The sequence below is a fragment of the Amblyraja radiata genome, chromosome 28 (genome assembly GCF_010909765.2).
Source record: "Amblyraja radiata isolate CabotCenter1 chromosome 28, sAmbRad1.1.pri, whole genome shotgun sequence".
NCBI classification, from domain to species: Eukaryota; Metazoa; Chordata; class Chondrichthyes; order Rajiformes; family Rajidae; genus Amblyraja; species Amblyraja radiata.
The window spans coordinates 24,874,058-24,894,685 of NC_045983.1; the positions used below are offsets into that span (position 1 = coordinate 24,874,058).

The 20,628-nt window shown below is 41.0% G+C and overlaps 1 protein-coding gene across 1 annotated transcript in view; it reads left to right on the plus strand.

The window, feature by feature from the left end:
* The window catches only part of LOC116989170, a 38,691-nt gene extending 21,553 nt beyond the window's left edge, over window positions 1-17,138 (plus strand). The window contains exons 2-7 of the mRNA XM_033046396.1: window positions 7,606-7,676; window positions 9,872-9,911; window positions 12,274-12,329; window positions 13,360-13,521; window positions 14,947-15,108; window positions 15,669-17,138. Of these exons, the coding sequence (XP_032902287.1) occupies window positions 7,606-7,676; window positions 9,872-9,911; window positions 12,274-12,329; window positions 13,360-13,521; window positions 14,947-15,108; window positions 15,669-16,426 (1,249 nt within the window). The 3' untranslated portion in view covers window positions 16,427-17,138. The remainder of the gene's footprint in view (window positions 1-7,605; window positions 7,677-9,871; window positions 9,912-12,273; window positions 12,330-13,359; window positions 13,522-14,946; window positions 15,109-15,668) is intronic.
* Window positions 17,139-20,628: the final 3,490 nt, after the last annotated feature.

Sequence of the window (20,628 nt, forward strand, 5' to 3'; positions counted from 1 at the left end):
AGAGATGCTGCCTGACCCGTTGAGTTACTCCAGCATTTCATGTCTTTCTTTCTTCAAATGTACTTGGCAGCTGATGCACATTCAACATGAACATATTTTAGTTTTTAAACATTGCAATGATATGCCAACAAAGGTTCTTGCCACCAGTGATTGCAAATTTGAAAGATCTCAAGTCGACGAAATGTGGAATCTGTTCATATCTGCCACCACCTACTGTGGTGGTAATGTGGGTGGTCATCATGTCTGAGTTCAAATGGGTAAATCTCAGCTGGAGTTTCCTCTCCTGACAAGCTAGCATGGCATGGCAGGCTACTTTGATTGAGGATTAAGTTTCATTGCAATGCCCTTCCTGACCACGATGCAGTTAAACGAGTGTGTAGGATCTACTGAATCCCACGACACAAGGCAAAGAATAAACAACACTTAGATGAGCCAGACACCTTTTCTCACATTTATTCCAGAAGCTCCTTTTACCTACATTATCACCAATCATAACCCATGTGCAAATAAGGCCAATTAGTACGTCTGACATTGTAGTTGTTATTTAGCTCTTGTGGCTGACCTACTCATGAGGCTGCTGCCGAGTCGCCAGCGGTAACAGGCTGTATGCAAAATCAACGTGGGCGAGAAGGCTCCACAAGTGCATTATTGGAAGCAAAGTTGAGAAAATAAAATCATGCAGAAGTGGACAGAGTGGACATCATGCAGTGTATATTGCATCAGATCATATGTTTCACTATCATTTTATGAGCCACAGAAATGAAAAAAAATGGTTCCACTAGTTAAACATTCTATTGGGGTGTAGCCATATACAAACTCTCCTGGCTACAGCAGCAGAGAAAGAATCCAAGTGGGATTAATTCTTCATCATGGGAAAATACACCATTCTTTGACATTGTTGGCTCTCAGAGAGCTGAGCAGGCACAGTGTTGGCTCTTGTAAGCTTTCAAGCAAGTTAATGTATTAGTGTTAACATCACAGATCTCTCTGCAATCTATGCCATCACAGCCCCATCTGATGGAGAACAAGATGACCAGTGTACGAACAATATATTCCGCACAAACTGCCCGCTATATCAGATAAAAGCTCCATCCAAGTCACACTCTGTACATGCAATGGTTATGGGATGAGGCTTTGGTCCGCTGGCTCTGCACAATGTCTCGGTAGATTGAGATCTAATCTGCCACATCTCTGCCTGACTGAGGGCATCATAACCAGTTGGAAGTCAGCACTGTGACTGGTGAAGCAAAAACTAAGGCATCCCTGCCAGAAAGCAAGTAAACAACAAACTGCAGGAGGAATTCGACGTGTCAGTCAGCATCCATGGGGGGGGAAATGGTCAGCCGACACCCCAAGTGGCAAAAAGAATCTCGCTCTTCCAGCTTTCTGCGCTCTTCTTCATCAATCTGAAGAAGGAGCCCAATCCAAATTGTTATCTGTCCATATTCCTCCACAGATCCTACTTGACCTGCTGTTACTCCAACAGTTTGTTTCTTGCTCAAGCTCCCAGCATCTGCAGTGTGTTGTGTCTCTTGCCTGGAACTGTACATGTAAACTAGTCAAAGTCCGACTGATTAACAATCCGATCCATGCTGTAATCAAGCATGATTTGGATAGTTAGCATTGAGGAATACTATACTTTATTGCGACACGTCATATTTTTAATTCTACAAATTCATCATTGATGCATTGAGCATCTTTGCCTGATTGGTGAATCTCAAACCTCTTGTATTAAGAGAGTTAAAAGTGAAAATGTTTACTGAACAATTTTGGATACAGCAGAGGTGCGACTAATCGAGCTGCTGCCTCACAGCTCCAGTGACTCAGATGCAATCCTCACCTCTGGTTGAGGCATTTGCAAGTTCTCCTTGTGACATAGAAACATAGAAAATAGGTGCAGGAGTAGGCCATTCGGCCCGTCAAGCCAGCACTGCCATTCAATATGATCATGACTGATCATCCAAAATCCTGCTCCTGCTTTTTCCCAATATCCAATGAGTCCTTTAGCCCTAATACCCATGACTGCATGGGTTTCCCCTGGATGTTCCAATGTCCTTCCACATTCCAAAGACCTAATGGTTAGTAGTTTGCTTGGCCTCTGTAGAATGTCCATTGTGAATCTGGGGCTGAGCTGATGGCAATGTAGGGTGAATTATTGGCACCAGTGCAAATGGATCATTGCTGGGTAACGTGGAGCTGGTGGGACAAATAGCCATTTCCAAGCTATCTGATTCTATGACAATTGTGAAAAAGTTACAAACTGGTATGTTTCAAGATTAAATGATATATAATGATCGATTGCTTTCATCGGCCAATGATATGCTAATGGCAGAACGCACTTAGAGACATAGAGTCAAGGAGTGATACAGTGTGGGAATAGGCCCTTCGGCCCAACTTGCCCACACTGGCCAACATGTCCCAGCTACACTAGTCCCACCTGCCCGCATTTGGTCCATATCCCTCCAAACCTGTCCTATCCATGTGCCTCTTTCACTGTTTCTTAAATGTTGGGATAGTCCCATGTCTCTACTACCTCCTCTGACAGCTTGTTCCATACACCCTCCAACCTTTGTGTGAAAAAGTTATCCCTCAGATTTCTAATAAATCTTTTCCCCTTCGCCTTAAGGCTATGCTGACTTATGCTAACAATAAAGTTTGCGGAAAAAAAGTAAAGTTGCTAAAGTTCAAGAAGTTAGTAAGAATATTCAATTGTTTGCCACACATTACTGGAGTTCCATTCAATAATTATTTTAAAAGTAAAAAATAGTTATTGAAATGAAAATGTTTCAATATCTTTGAACTCCGTGGGTGGGTAGAAGGATTGAACTGATGTAAGCAAAACACCTGATGAAAAGCCTATTTTTGTGGTGCAACTAACTGTGTTTCCGGTTACATGTGGACTGTGTTTCTCAGAGTTCCCGAGATTTTAATGAGATAAAAATAAATCTCCAAAGATAGATTTATCATTTCCTCATTTTGATTAAAAGTGACACGGTGGAAAATGGTGTCGCATTGGACACAACTTTTAGTCAGTCAATAATATATGGCGCATTCTGATAACCAGAGCAATGGGTGACCGAATAAAACCCAGCCAACTGAAGACACATTAATCTATCCCACAATTCGGAAATATAAGATGTGAAAATATTTCATCGAGCGACTGAGATATCCGGGCTGGGGAATCATATGGTTCATGGTGTGAACAGTTCCATAGTCACACAGTTAAATTTAGAGTTGACCACAAACTTTGGAATGGATGTGAACTAAAAGAGTCAAAACCTTACAACAGTGAAGTTCAGGATTTGAATCTAAGCGTATTATCAACCGAGATCAACATGGGCAGATGCAAGGTGTTGCTGATAGAACACTGAAAGCAAGGTACTTGAACTTTGTGGACACCATCAATGCAGCAGAAGGAAGAATTTATAGAAGCCTGATATCTTAACATATTGCTCAAAATATATGATTAGTGTCATGGAGCACTGTTCAAGCACTTGGCAGAGATATCATTAACGTTTAGTAATCGTTAAACTCTCTTAAAATGTCTGTTATTTCTACTAATTTCTTTAATGTCGACAGTCACAATCCTGTCTGTCATTTTCTTATTTAACATTTTCCACTTCTCCCATCAGATGCACTTACCTGACGTAACAACATTACTCTACATAGATGGGGGTTTCAAGAGCAGAATCAACCAAGCAACTTTGGAGAGTTACAACGTTTTCTATTTTGGTTCAGCCACAGAAAGTTTCAGATTAATTGTCTGAGGTGACGAGGTCAGTGCACTTCAACACCAACTTCAAAATATCACATTTAACACAACAGAGCTTTGAGAATTCACAGATTTACAACTTATTTTAAATGGAAAACATGAACCAATCTCATGTGTGTGATGTGCACAACATGTCCTCTATGGAGACATATAAAGGCTCCATAGATGCTGCTGCACCCGCTGAGTTCCTCCAGCAATTTTGTGTACCTCCTATAAAGGTGACCTGATTCTTTAGTTCAGGTGAATATTCTACATTGATCTCTGCTGAAACTTGGACAATGTTCAACACATAGACAGTTAAAAACCATCAGGGACTTGTTTTAGAATTTACCTGATTTAACTCATTTGATTTGATATATTTTTTGATTTATTATAATGTCTCCTGAATGTTGTGGTGGATTTCTCCTTCAGGGAAGTTATTTCCAGATATCCCACTGGGGTCAGACTTACTTAATCCAAAATTCCAGCAGCTAACATTAAAAAAAGAGGATCTGTTCTTGCCGATGCTGTGCTATGGATTATTTAAAGTCCATCCGCTAAGGCTCATTAAAATTGATTATCTATCCCTGCTTTCGTTCGACTTTGTGATGGGGATAATGAAAATGATAAAATCATAAAATCAAGTTGCCTATTCACTTTTACACAAGAAACTAAAACTTTCCTGAAAGTGAACTAGTTACTGAAATCAAATGCCATGAGGGAACACAGTCAGAGCACTTCACACTAAATCAGCGGTCCTTGGATTCACTGCTGCAGAAAACCCTGCTCTGTCTCATGGCCCTGCATCTGCCATAAAAAGTCACCCTTGATTTCAGTGTGGTTTGCCAGATGCAAAAGAAATGATGGGAGGTGAAAAAACTCTTGACTTGCAAAGACTTGACCAAACTTGCAAAACACGATGGGAGAACTCTGGAGAGTGTTGTAGAGCAGTGGGATCCAGGAGTGCAGATAAATAGTTCCTTGAAAGTGGCATCACAGGTGGATAGGGTGGTCAAGAAGGCTTTCTTGACCTGATTGGCCACATCAGTCAGAGTTTTGAGGACAGAAGTTGGGAGGTCATGTTACAGTTGTACAAGACATTGATGAGACCACATTTAGAGTACTGTGTTCAGTTTTGGTAACCATGCTATGGTAAATATGTTGTTAAGATGGAAAGAGTATGGAGAACATTTACAAATATGTTGCTGGGACTCGAGGGCCTGAGCTATAGGAGGAGGTTGAACAGGCTATGACATTATTCCTTGGGGTGCAGGAGGATGAGGGGTGATCTTATAGAGGTTTATAAGATTATGAGAGGAATGAATAGGATAAATGCACATAGTCTTTTACCCAGAGTAGGAGAATCAAGAACCAGAGGACATAGGTTTAGTGTGAGGGAAGAAAGATTTAATAGGAACCCGAGGGGCAACCTTTTTACATAAAGGGTGGTAGGTATATGGAACAAGCTGCCAGAGGAGTTAGTTGAGGCAGGTACTATCACACTTTAAAAACATTTGGACAGGTATGTGGCTAGGATAGGTTTCGAGGGATATGGGCCAAATGCAGGCAGAATGAGACTAGTGTAGATGGGGCATGTTGATCGGCGTTGGTAAGTTGGGCCAAAGTGCCTGTTTCCATGATGTATAACTCTAGGACTCTCTGACTATGACATGTTGGTTGGTAGTTTAAGTGGTGTGGATGTTAGGAGAATCAGGATGTGTTGGAAGACATGTGTGAGAGAATAGATTACTGGGTAATAAATGGGGGAATGGGATTGTTTTGAGAGCCAGTATGAACTTAATGGGCTGATTGGCCTCCTCCTCTGTTGTCTGGAAATATATAACATGAATTTAACTTATTGGAAGGAAGGCACACTCACATCTTAATCTCACCAGGTTACAGCACTAAATTGCAAACTGATCTTTGCTTTCAGAGAAGTTGTTAAAATATAATTTTTATTTGAGTAAGTAGTTATTTATACATTCATCAACTAATCAGAAGACAGAAGGTGTTTGAAACTTCAGGTTCTAGGAAACAAATGAAATGGTCCCTTTTTTGCCTGTTTGCTACCGATAATAAATTGTGGTACTTAGCAAAAAGTCAAACAAACCTGCGAGGTTTCATACAGCCACGTTAGTATGTCAGCTCTTCTCTCCAGCACTTCCAAAATATGACTTGTGATGTCAAATGTGTTGAAAATAGTGCTTGGTAGATTTATGCTTAGTTTGGCCCTTCAGCCCACTGAGTCGGTGCCGACCAACAAGCCCCACACATTAACTATATCCTACACACACTAGGGACAATTTACACTTACATCAAGCCAATTAACATACAAACCTGTACGTCTTTGAAGTGTGGGAGGAAACCGAAGATCTCGGAGGAAACCGATCACGGGGAGAACGTACAAACTCCCTACAGACAGCACCCGTAGTTGGGATCGAACCCGGGTCTCCGGCGCTGCAAGTGCTGTCAGGCAGCAATTCTACCACTGTGCCGCCCTTATGAGAAGAAATAGGGAGAAAGAGAGAGATAGAGAGAAAGCTCGAAATAGAGGAAAAGGAGAGAAAGGGAGAAAGAGAAAGAAAGAAGGAAAGAAAGGGAAAGAGGTAAGAAGGAGAGAAAGAACAAAGGGAAAAGAAACAGACAGACAGACCTGGAATGTAAATGCATTGGACACTCAGATGGTTGAAGGAAGTTTGAGCTACAAACTGGCTTCTGTCATAGTTCCAAGAAGGCAGACAATATTAGGGATTTATTCAACTTGCCAAAGATGTGACAATGCTAAAATAAAAAAAAATGTTTTTAGTACCTGAACCTGTAAATTACACTGATCTAACATTCAGTGTAAAACATTACAGAGCTTGACGGATGTTTTCTACCGCTGATCAAAGGTACATGTTTGTCATTTATTTCTTGTTGCATGTATGGCTAGCCAAGTCCAGTGGAATTAATAGTCTAGCTGCTGAAGCTTGTTTGATTAAGTTCAAAGTGCAGGATGAGTGAAGACAACTGATGTCTAACCTCTCTCTGCTAAGGCAAAAAAAAAGTGAGCAATTCAATGCAATACATCCTGAAACAGAAAGTGGCATTGGAATGAATAGCACCAGGGGTACACACTCTTACAGTACAGGAATCAGCATCTTGGATTGATGCCCTGGGAGTATAAATCCAATCTTTGTGAACAATTCCAGCTAGTAATGAAACCAGACTTGAACAAAATTGCAAACATCCACTCAGGCTTTCTAGTATGAGAATTGGTGTCAGTACAGAAGGATGGCCCTTTAAAGTTGCTGGCGCCGAGTGATTGATTCCACTCAGAGCCTGGCATTGTCTGGACCCATATAACTCACCGTACAAAGTGACAAGCCAGAAAGCACCAAGTTATGCAAATTCTGGGAGGGGCTAGTCTATTTAAAAGACTGGGATTTGGAAACATGTTCAGAGAGATTCTGAAAGCCTGAGGTGAGTGACAGCCTGTCTCACAGTCTGGGGACTACCTAGGTCACTTTCTGCACACTTCTGGGCCCTTGATGTATATAAGAATTCAGGCTGACAGCTTGGATCAGGATAATGGAAACTAGGACAGAAGTAATATCAGGACTGAGTTAGTTTGGGAAGAATGGGCTTTGTTAGCATCTGGAAACAGCAAGCTTCACTTTCAGGGCTGGGATTTGTAAGGGCTATCTTAATATAAGGTTGCCGGTTAGTATAAGGCATCCGTTTGTGATTCTATCAGTTAGTTTCATTATATTCTTTGTTTCCATTCTATTCTATGGCTGAGGTTTGGATTTCTATGTTTGCCACAGAATTGTCACCGTTTGGCATGACGCATTTTCTGAACTTGTTTCTTACAGAATGGTACCCTTGTGGTTGGGGGTGTGCCTCGCTGGGATTTTCCTCCCTCAGACCTTTGGAATTCCATCAGGTAAGAGACTATACGTGGATTCATATCGAGAGGCCATACGAGGATCTGATAGAAGCATATAGAAACATATAAAATTCTTAAGGGACTGGACAGGCTAGATGCAGGAAAAATGTTCCCGATGTTGGGGGAGTCCAGAACCAGGGGCCACAGTTTAAAAATATGGGGTTGACCATTTAGGGCTGAGATAAGGGGGAAAAATTCACCCAGAGAGTTGTGAATCTGTGGAATTCTCTGCCACAGAAGAGAGTGGAGGCCAATTCACTGGATGTTTTCAAGTGAGAGTTAAGGGGCTGTCCCACTGTGGCGACCTAATCTGTGAGTTTAGACGAGTTTGCCCTCGACTCAAACTCGCAGCATGGTCGACACGAGGTCCTATGAGGTCACTGGAACTCTCCTTCATACTCGAGGGAAGTTCCCGAATACTCGTGGCCTCAGCTAATGGGACTAATGGGATTTCTCCCCCGGATCCAACAGGTATGTAATGGATCTAGTGGTGGATACCTGCGTTGTTGGGAGTTAGATTGACCACCTCACTTTAACTTTACTTGAATTCTGTTTTAAATGGGAGGTTGTGTTTAAACTGCCCAGTATGTTGTAGAATCACAGTCATACAGCGTGGAAACAGGCCCAACTTGCCCACGCCTTCCAACATGCCCCATCTATATTAGTCCTAATTGCCTGTGTTTGGCCACTTTCCTTTCAAACCTGTCCTCTCCATGCACCTGTCCAAATGTATTTTGAATGTTGTGATAGTACTGCATAAAATGTGGCAAATCAAGCATTAAAGTAGCAAGAGAGTAATATTCATCCAAATCCAACATATGAATCTGCTGTCGTATGTGGCACCAGTTAATGATATCTTAGACACTATAAGCCACAGACATATCATGCTATCAAATGGTTCTATCTCACTGAGCAGCTCACTAACACTCGTTTAATTTGGTAAAATCTTCATCTATTAATTTGGCTTTGCTGCCAAATGAATGTAGCTGGGGGGGGGGGGGGGGGAGAGAAATGGGAAAAAAGAGGTGAGGATGGGACAAAGTAGGCAAGTGATAGGTGGATGCAGGTGAGGAGATGGTGGCTAATCAGAATGTTTCACAAATTGTCCTTAATTGACTGCAAAATGACAAATCTATTTTTACAGTTATAATAGGGCAGTGTCAAACCTGCATTATTAATTTAGCCATCGTTCTGCCAACATTGCATCCCATTTTACTGACGTTTGATATTCAAATAGTTCCAGTGTTTTGAAGTCTGGTCAACATTAATATAATACACAATGTTTACCACTGTCATATTCCTTCAACGTACGTGCGAGAAAAAAACCCAAATCGTTATGTAATTTTGCTTTTGACAAGAATAATAATATCCCATTTAAATATAATAAATATTAATCCTGAATGTGCTGTTTCTAGCTCTTACTATGCAATTTACTATCATAAAGGGCACCCTATCAATTGAATTGCCCTGTTCATTATCTGACCTATGACAATGGATTGCAATGACACAGTAGCATTTCAGTAGTGATATCCTAAAGCCCAGACGTAAGCTGTGGAGCATAAAGAGTCACTTTCACGTGACTGCACAAATATTCTTACTTTCTCCTTCCTTCGCCATAATACTACATTTTCTTTTCTCTCACCACCCTTATCTGCTTCTCTTGCTCCCATTATTGTTCAGCTCTCATGAAGATTTCCTGGCTCTGCTCTGAACTGGCTCATTGTCAGAGATGGCTGGCATTGCATCCTGACAATTGTAACGCTGCCCTGTAAATATCCAGTGGGTGCACTGGGCTCACACTGCTCAGCCACAACAATCATTCAGGCTTCTCTTTGCCTTGATTTAATCAGCAGCATGACTGCCAAAAAAAGCAGCAAAACACATTATTTCAAACACTGAATGCTTCTTATGTGTAACCTTCTCTCCTCTATAGTGCAATCCCCATCAATTCACAGTTTTTCAAATTTACTGAGAGTTGAGAATAAACTGCTGCTTGGAAGTTCCTAAATGTGGGAGTCATATCACAATGGGTTAAACTTCCTACTTCTCCACGTTATATTAATCGGATCAACTGAGTGTTTGCATTTAGATCGATAACAAGGTCTAAATAAACTTCATCATCAAATCTACTTGTTTTGTTATAAAAGTAGTCCAGTACTATTAAAATGCCGTGCTTGTTATTTTTTCCACAGATGCTCAGGAATCTGTTGAACTGGTGGGGAGAAGTTACAGGTAGGTATTTCCCTCCTCATTAACAAGGTATTTTTTTTAAATCTCGCAATAATGATATTAAATTTGTAGAGTCTCTGTGCCATGCAAGAAGGAAAGCTAGGATATCACAATCACCAGCATTTAAAAAAAACTCATCTTTAGAATGTGCATTTTATTACATACACATTTCCATTAATGGAAGTAAAAAGATATATCATTGCCTGTGTAATGGAGGTATGAACTAATTGGATGCACATACATTCTCAGTACTGGAGAGGTCCATTCTGCTTGACTGATTATTTCTATTGCCTTTGCAAGTCCTTTCGAAGTGTTATCTTGATAGATATTAGCCATGATATGAAGTATTCTTTGAACTGTTGGTAATGAACATTTGGGATTTTCTGCCAAATTCGCAAAGCATTACATCAGCTTTCAAATTTATAAAGGTGCACAAAGCAATGACATAAAATATATGAAAGTTTAACTTATCTTGAGGAATTTTCCAAATAAATAAAACCTTGCTTCCTCTTTCCAATCTTTCTCGACAACCTTTTCTTCCAAATTTTCTTTCTGCTCTTTGTTTCTGCGCGTACCTTGATTTAAGATTTTATTCATCATTGTAACTTGCATTTCTTACTTGGGCTTTGTGCTGCCAATTTCAGAACTTTTTTCTAGCGCGGTGCTCAAGAAGAAAAGTCATTTCCCTTGTTCTTGGTGTGGGAGGGATTACATTATTTTTATCTTGCAGTTTCTGAAACTTGCAAGGTGATAAAAAGCCATGGACAAGTCGAGCTAACTGTAGATGCTGTAAACCACAGCAATCTTGTTCCCTTATGTGTTTGTCACAGTTACAAAATATTCAAAATAATTAAGTATTCTTTTCACAAAATTAAAGCATAGATAAGGAAAATTCCTATCCTGATCATTCATTATCCTAAATTTATTATGTCATAGTCGTGCAGCACTGAAACAGGATGTTTGGTTCAACACAACATGCCAACCGAGATGTCCATCCAATGCTCATCCAATTTTCTTACAGTTATCCCCCTCTAACCCTTTCCTATCCTTATATCCTTGTACCTGTTGCAATGGTCTTTAAACACTTCCTCTGGCAACTTGGTCCATAGACCCGCCACCTCCACGAGAAAAACATGCCCCTCCTTCAAATATTTCCACTCTCACCTTATGGCGGCATGGTGGCACAGTGGCAGAGTTGCTGCCTTAAAGACCTGGGTTCAATCCTGATACCTGCAGGATTGCTGTTCAGTGGGGACTCGATGGGCCAAAGGGCCATCAAACTAAACTAAACTATGCCCTTTAGTTTTAGACTCACATACCCTTTCAAACGGACTATGCCTACCTATCCTATCTCTGTTCATCCTAATTTAATAAACCTCTGATGGATCACCCTACAGCCTCCTGTGCTCTGAAAACAATCTTGCCTATCGAATCTCTCCTTGTAACTAAAAACTTCCATTCCATGCAGAATCTCTTCTGTACTTACCATAGAGATCGCTCTAGTTCTTACCATAGAGTGGTGTCCAGAACAGCACATAATATTCCAAGTGCAGACTAACCAAAGTCTTGAACAGCTGCCAAATGATGTCTCATTTATACTCAGTGCCCCTGAGAGTGATGCATGAGGATAAATTATTTAATAACAACCAATCGTGTGTGTGAATTTCTACTAAATCCATTTCTACACAGAACTTGCACTTTCATAAAAGTTAGCACCACTTTTCCACAACATCATATCATTCGCAAAAAGTGTCAAACTTTTGTAACAGAGGCAGAGGACTGGAAAATTAAAATAAGGGTCTAAATCTAGAACTAGGAATTAAAACATAGTAGTTCCTACAGTTGGAAGAATTTAGGCAAAACAAAAGCTGGGTCAAAATGGACAAGTGAAAATGCTGGTGAAATGTGCTTTGATGGACTGTAAGTATACCAGAGGTCCATCTCCGAGTCTGACCGCTACAACAATGAACTTCGGTTGGAGACTTGAACAAACATTTCAATATAGCCTTTCATTTTTCCTTACTTTGACCATTTTAAGATGTCAAATTTCCTTCATTGCAAAAATGTGCACTATGAATTCATCAAAAGCTCTTTCACACTTAAAATTAGTTGTTTTTTTTAAATTCTTGAACCTTTATTAATTGAATTGATTTTATTAGGGACAGTGCATATTAATAAACATTTGCATGTAATATGCAAGATTGTAGCCAGTAGCTAATTTCCATCTTTAGTCCCACACAAGGTAAACACATCCCAAACAAGGTAAAAACAAAAGACAAAAACAAAAACAAAACAAACAATATGGTTTGTTAATCAGACCATTGTTAATCAGACCATTTCATCCAGAACCAATTTTATTTTACAGCAATGTAATCCCTGCTTCTTTGGATATGTCCGAAAATGATCTCCAAAAGCGTTACTGTGAGTTGAGACATAAATTTAAAATAATAATGGAAATGAAATAAACGAATGAGGAGAAATGGCATAACGCTGCTCCACAATGTTATATATTTCCGTGGAATTTCTGATGAAGTGTGGTGGGTGATTGGACGAGTAGTGCAGAAAATATATTTCCATGTTCTGCGGCTGGCATGAGGACCATAGATCAAATATTTTAGAAGTGTGTATTTGATGGCAGATTTAATGTACAAATGATGGACTTCAGGGAAATGAATCCCTTTTGCCTTTATTAATTTCTAAGATTAATTTACAATAAGTTTACAGACTAAAATCATAGGTCATGTCTAATCAAAGTTGTTCCTTCCATTCATTGTGACACACTGAAGCTCATTGATTATTATACTTACTCATCGTCCCATCAAATGAGGAATCTTTACAATTTGAAATCCAATTCATCTGTGAGGAATTAAATCGGCAAACATCATTGCACCTGAAAACTACACTTTGCATTAGTGTGAGGTTTAGGTAATGCAAGTTAGGTCTCAGCCATTTGTATTGCCTTGGAATTTCAATGAGAAAAGACAGAAGATTGGAAGTGAAGTACAAGGGGATATTCCTAGCCTCTTGCCTCTTTTCCACCACTGAAAGCATTTGTTAACAAAGTGCAAGGCTTCTCAGAATAGGTTGATGCACCAGCCTTCCTTTGAAACTCCAGTGAATAACATGCTCTAATGGTAGTCATGAGGACAGGCTAAATATCTGAAATGTAGAAACAAGGAACTGCAGATGCTGGTTTACAAACAAAAGTGCTAGAGTAACTCAGCAGATCAGGCAGCCATTTAATCATTACAGCAAATGTACGGTATACATTCCTTATCTTTATTTCCATCCCTGAACCACACAAACTGCCTTTCAATTTTGGATTTGTTATAAATGTTGTTTTGGTACTTGTTCCAATTGGCCATATTTAATTTTAATGCACTCTAAAGCAGTATGAAACGTTGCATTTGCTCCTGTGTGGGATTCTCAAATTTCTTTTTTTTTAATTCAGTTTCCGGCTGTGGGAACCCACCTAATGTTCATGGTGGAGAGGCTCATCATGCTGGTAACACAGTGACATACACCTGTAATCCTGGGTTTTCAATGACAGGATCAGCAACACTCCATTGCCAACCCTCAGGTCGCTGGGACTGTGATCCACCAATCTGTAAAAGTAAGCAATTAAATGCTCCAACACCAGATTGATAGGGCAGGGATACATTATAACATCAGTAATAGGAGGAGGAGGAGGTGGAGGAGCAGGCCATCTAACCCTTAAAGCCTGCTATGCTATTGCTCAAGATAATGCTCATTCTTCCATCTTGGTGCCATTTGCCTGCACTATCTCCATCTCTCGCGATTCCCTTATTATATCAAATTCTATTGAGCTCTATTTCAAATGAATACCATGACTGAATTTCTATAATCCTCTGCAGGGGAGAATTTATAAGATTCACCACCCTCAGATGGCTTATTTAGAGTCATAGAGTCATAGAATGATACAGCCTGTAAACAGGCCCTACGGCCCAACTCGCCCACACAGGCCAATATGTTCCAGCTACACTAGTCCCCCCTGCCCGCGTTTGGTTCATTCCCTCCAAACCTGTCCTATCCATGTACCTGTCTAACTGTTTCTTAAATGTCTCAACTACCTCCTCTGGAAGCTTGTTCCATACACCCACCACCCTTTGAGTTACCCCTCAGATTCTTATTAAATCTTTTCCCCTTCACCTTAAACCTATGTCCTCTGATCCTCGATTCACCTACTCTGGGCAAGAGACTCTGTGCATCGACTTGCTTACTTATTCTGAAACTGGGTCCCCTGGCCAAAGACTCCTCATCCAGGGGAAACATCTTCCTTTCATCGAAAATGTCAAATCCTTTCAAATGTTGCATGTTTCGGTGAGATATCGCTCTCGTCTAAACTCTAGAGAATATAGTCCCGGTCTTCTCAATGTCTCCTACAGCATGCATGACCCTTCTAACAAGGGACCAATACTCCGGGTTTGGTCTCATCAAAGTCAACTGCAATAGGACTTATTTATCCTTGTATTCATATTCTCCCACAATTAAGGCTTATAATCTCTACAGTATCCTGATAATCACACCTAGCCAAGCTGAGAATCCATTTGCATTCTGTTATCCATTTAGTAACTTATTCTTAATCCATGTGAATCTGTTACCCCCCATTTCCATGCACTTTAACATTGTTGATCAACCACTTGTGTGGGATCTAATTGAACATCTTCCCAAAAATGCAAACAAACCACATACACTGTTTCCCCCTTATCTAGTCTACTGGTCACATCCTGAAGAACTCCAACTTTCATAAATCTAAGTTGGCTCTGCTTCATCCTATTATTCTTTACAAGGCATTCGGTTATTATGTTCTGCATACAGACTCCAGCATCTTCCCAACCACTATTGTAACCCCAACAGATCATGATTTTCATCTTTTCACTTTCCCTAGTTTCTTAAACAATGGGGTGAGATTTGCTGCCCATTGAAACGATTCAGAATGTATTTGACATTGGAAATTGATAACCCAGAACACACATTATCTTTAATTTTCACAATTGTTCTTATTTTTCTGCAACAGAAATTGTATGCCCAGAACCTATAAGGATCGAAAATGGATTTTTCAAACATGTAGGACAAGTTGTAACATACTCCTGTGCAAGTGGCTATTACATGTTGGGAGATGAATCAATAACCTGTATCAACACTGGCAAATGGAATGGTCCTGCACCACGCTGTATCCGTAAGTATTAACAAACTCCATACTTTTCAATGAGTCATCACATGCATATTTTCAACTGCTGATGATTCTTAGATTCACAGTCATTATAGATGTACAATGTATTATGGAGACCATGTATAGTTGCAATGTAATGAAACGCACAGTGCGCTTGTAGTCACATCTGTGCTTGTGGTGCACTGATCCCTTGTGGCAGGATTGACACCCATTTAAATTAAAACCATCTTTGAGGCCAACTTTTTTCACAGCTGATCTATCTTAGAACAAATCTGTAGTTTCATGGCCACCATTTTTGAATCTAGCTTTTTAATTTCAGTGATTTTTTTTGTGTGTAATTAACTGAATTTTAATTCCCAGTGATAAGACTGAAGAATGGACTTCGGCCCCTGGTTCATTGGTCCAGGCCAATAGATTAACGATCCACTGACAAGTGCTGCATTAATGGATCTTATACTGCATGCATCATGGTTTTGCCATTGGGTTCCTTGCCAAATATAAATGTTTCATATCACAATTAATTGCAAGGTTCTGACACTAAATAAGATGAACATCTTTTTGAACAGTCATCAATGCTCCAAGGGGACCTCCAGGAGAACCAGGTCATATGGGACAAGTGGGACCAAAAGGTGATTCAGGTGCAGATGGATCCAGAGGACAACCAGGATTATCAGGACGTCCTGGACAACAAGGAGCACGTGGACCCCATGGCTTTCCAGGAACACCTGGGGCACAAGGTCCACGAGGTCCATGTGGAGCATCTGGACCCAAAGGTAGAAATGGAGCTAATGGGATGGGAGGTGCAGATGGTAACAAAGGCAATCTTGGGTTGAGGGGACGAATGGGACCGTTAGGAGATGTTGGACTGACTGGAGAGAAAGGCGATGTTGGAGGACCAGGGCTACCAGGTATGCCAGGATCCTACAATGTCGTTCTTGCCGCTTTCTGTGTCAGCCTTGGCTACAACTTTCCAGCAGGTAATGCACCAATTAGATTTGAAAATATGATATACAATGCCCAAGGGCTCTATAGTCCTGCAACAGGTATGTTCAGATGTAGAATCCCCGGTGTGTATTTCTTTACATTTCACTGTGAAGTCAACAGAGTTAATGCATATATTGCATTGAAGAAAAATGATGTAACCATTGTTGTAGCCTACCAAGCATATCAAAATAGTTATCAGTCAATGGCTGGAGGTGCTATCATTGTACTAGATGCTGGTGATACCGTTCATTTGGAAACTATGGATGGACAGAATGGCATCACAAAAGCATGTGTCTTTGCTGGTCATTTGCTTTTTATTTGTCCAACTTATCGCCATTGAAGACTGACGTTGTGTATCTAATTCTAATCATCTCACTGTGGACTTTTTTTTAATGATACATCATTTCACAACTTCCTCATTTTATTTTTAGGACTGCTCCAAATATCATCTCCAGGGGTAAGGGGGTGGGGACATAGACAAATGTGGTTTGATCTTAAAGATAAAAAAAAGTCATAATATTATCCTACTTTTACCCATGACCTATGGAACTTTACCTCTTCTGTCAACACTAAAGGCAAGTCAAGTTTGCTTCAACTCTGCCTGGACATGATCCGGAACATCTGGAGGTCATTTTATTCAGTACGATCAGAGCCATAAAGTAACATCAGATCAAAAGCACACACAAACCAAACAATAATGGTTCCAGACCGATATTCTGTAAAATAGCAAGCAGAATTAGAACTATGTAGCAAATCGATCTGCAATTAGAGGAAAGCGAGATAATTTAAAAACCAAAGTATTCATTATTTCTTCCGCATTTCCAAGAATCTATCGGACTATGGGTGCCTCTGAAATAAAATGATGAAGAATGTCGTAAAACAACTGGACAGATCTCAGTAAATATCTGTGATCAGTCTTAAAACAAAATTGCTACCGGACATTTAGATTTTGGGGGAATCTGCGTGCGGAAAATATAAGTATAAGATCATCTGAAGTGAAAAGCAGCCACTGGTTGATCGTTGTATCTACTGTGAGTGGGCTTTGCATTTCAAAGGACATCCTGCTTCAATAATATGTCATTGGTAACTGAATATTATAGCAGGTAATAAATCTGAGAGGTTTACAGCCCAGCGGTAGGTAACAGTAGAAGTATAAAGATTTTCATTGGACTATGGATTTACTCTCATTTATTCCTGCACCTATCATCATTGTGGTTTTACAATGGCACATTTGATGAAGGTTATCTGAAGCAATGTGTCAGCTCTTGCCAAGCCAAAATCTTTCATTTAATGAACGTGCAAAGTCTGGATTCACAAGATGTCAATTGTCCAATCAGTAGGCTACCCAACAGATTACCAGTCAGGTCACTGTGCTTCCTGTTCTTTGTCTGGTGAAGTCAACTGATTCAACTTTTGTGTGGGTACCGCTCTTCACTATCGTGCCCCACTGTCTGAGACCCCACTGGTAGCACGTTGCAGCTCAGTGGCATGGTATCAATGCTAAGGAAAACCTCTTCTCTTCCTATTGCTTTCATGTCTGGAGTTCCTCAGAGTTGAAACACCTCACTTGACTTGCCTTTCACAAATGTTATTAATGTGGACAGGAATGTACCTGTTTGTGCTCATTTTCTTTTTGAAGTATCTGTGAATCACTTTCTGATTATTCTGAATGAATGTTGAAAGAATAACCCTTCTTCACCGAGAGGCTGGGTGAAAAGATGTGGAGAGCCCAGTCGATTATCCCAGTGGGAAACAGATTGTTAAAACTATCCTTTTGAAATGGTTTCCATAAAAAACCCTCTGTATGAAATTGAATCTTTCACTGTTCTTGCAAGATACACAATAAAGAACTGCACTCTCAATAATTGTGACGTTATTATGTGCAATGTGATTTTTAAAAAGTTTAGTTTAGTTTAGTTTAGTTTAGTTTAATTTAGACATACAGCATGAAAACAGGCTCTTCTGACCACCGAGTCCACGCCAACCAGCTATACTACACTACCTTACACATTTGGGACAATTCACATACTTTATCGAAGCCAATTAACCTACAAACCTCAATGTCTTTCGAGTGTGAGACGAATCGAGAGCACTCGGGGAAAACCCACACGGTCAATGGGGAGAACGTACAAACTCCGTACAGACAACACCCGCAGTCAGGATTGAACCTGGGTCTCTGGCGCTGTAAGGCAGCAACTCTACTGTGCCGCCCCCAAATATTACTTTGTCTTGAGTTCTGCTGCGATGAAGTTCAGAATGAGCCAACTTGAGAAAGAATTTACCCAAAGAAATAAAATATCCAAACAGATGAGTTATTCAGGCCCATCTCACTGTAAGGGACAGGCCAATATATTTTACAGCTTCTTATAAGACTAGTGTTTCTCCTGTTTACTTGCGCTTACAGTGAGTCTGTAATTGAATCACCGGCTGCACAAAAGTCTTGAAAAGAGACTTCTAGTGCATGACAATAAAAGCATTATTCCATAATCTGTGGTGAAAACCTTTGCAGGAGGTTGGAAAACTGTAGTAATCTTAATATAACAGTTGGCACCATGATATCCATCACTTTCTCCCAAACTATCATCACCATGAAGTGAACCCTGCATCTATTCCCTATTTCCCCAGGGGTCAGTCCAACTTCCAGTGACCAACTAAACCACCTTCCTTGACTGTGGCCCATCTCAATGGTCCAGTGCCCGCATCTGCTGGTGATTGACCTGGACAATTTCCCCCCAATGCACTCCCTGCTTCAGCCATCTACCTGCTGATGTCTGACAAAATCACTCTTCCTGATTTCAGTTCCTCTAGTGGCAGAGGTTTCACTTCTAGAGTAACCCCACCACTGCACCCATTTTACCATGAACATTAATCATTGCAGCTTCCCCTCTGATCTCAGACTACATTTTTAACACTGCCTAGACACAAAATGTTGGAGTAACTAAGCGGGTGAGGGAACATCTCTGGAGAAAAGGAATGGTCGACGATTCGGGTCGAGACCCTTCTTCAGACTGATGTTATGGGGAGGGGGCGGGACAAAGATAGAATGTTGTCGGAAACAGTAAGACTAGTGGGAGAGCTGGGAAGGGGAAGGGGATGGAGAGAGAAAGCCAGGGCTATCTGAAGTTAGAGAAGTCAATGTTCATACCACTGGGGTGTAAGCTACCCAAGCAAAATATGAGATGCTGTTCCTCCAATTTGCGCTAGACCTCACTCTGACAATGAAGGAGGCCCAGGACAGAAAGGTCAGATTGGGAATGGGAGGGGGAGTTGAAGTGCTGACCCATCGGGAGATCAGATAGGTTAAGACAGACTGAGCGGAGGTGTTCAGTGAAACGATCGCCAAGTCTGCGCTTGGTCTCGCCGATGTAGAGAAGTTGACACCTGGAACAGCGGATACAGTAGATGAGGTTGGAGGAGGTGCAAGTGAACCTCTGCCTTACCTGGAAAGACAGTTTGGGTCCTTGGATGGAGACGAGGGGGGAGGTGAAGGGACAGGTATTGCATCTCCTGCGGTTGCAGGGGAAAGTACCTGGGGAGGGGGTGGTTTGGGTGGGAAGGGAGTTTTCTGACCAGGGAGTTTCGGAGGGAACAGTCTCTGCAGAAAGCAGAAAGAGGTGGAGATGGGAAGATGTGGTCAGTAGTGGGAGCCAGTTGGAGATGGCGAAAATGTTGGAGGATTATATGCGGTATGCGACGGCTGATGGGGTGGAAGGTGAGGACAAGGGGGACTCTGACCTTGTTACGAAAGGGGGGAGGGGGAGTAAGAGCGGAGCGGAGAACCTAGATACAGCCTCATCTACAATGGAAGAGAGGAACCCCCGTTTCCTAAAGAATGAGGACATCTCCGATGCCCTGGTATGGAACACCTCATCCTGAGCGCAGATGCGGCGTATACGGAGGAATTAGGAGTAGGGGATAAAGTCTTTATGGGAAGCAGGGTGGGAAGAAGTGTAGCCAAGATAGCTATGGGGGTCAGTGGGTTTGTAGTAGATGTCGGTCAATAACACTGCCTATTCCGTTTCTGGTCCCAGTAGACAGCACTTTTGCTCTCTTCCCTTTTCCTGAGTTGGTAACAGAGACAGCTGTTTCTTCCACTTTTGTGTTAATAAGCTCAAAATTCTCAATTACATTTCAGATGGTCAAACAAACATTTTGTAGTTACAATGGGGTACATTTTGCACCATAATATTTCAGGAGAGAAAAGAGTTGAATGGAATTATACACCCAATATAGGATACATTTTAAGTCTTTAGACATTAGACTACAGTGCAGAGATACAGCGCAGAAACAGGCCCCAAGTCCACGCTGACCAGTGATCACCCCATACATTAGCACGATCCTACACTTTAGGGACATTTTACAAATGTTCTTTTACCGAAACCAATTAACCTAAAATCCTGTACGTCTTTGTAATGTGGGAGGAAACCGGAGGACACAGAGAAAATACACATAGTCACAGGGAGAACGTCCAAACTCCATACATACAGCACCTGAGGTCAGGTTCGAACCCGGGTCCTTGGCGCTGTAATGCAGCAACTCTAC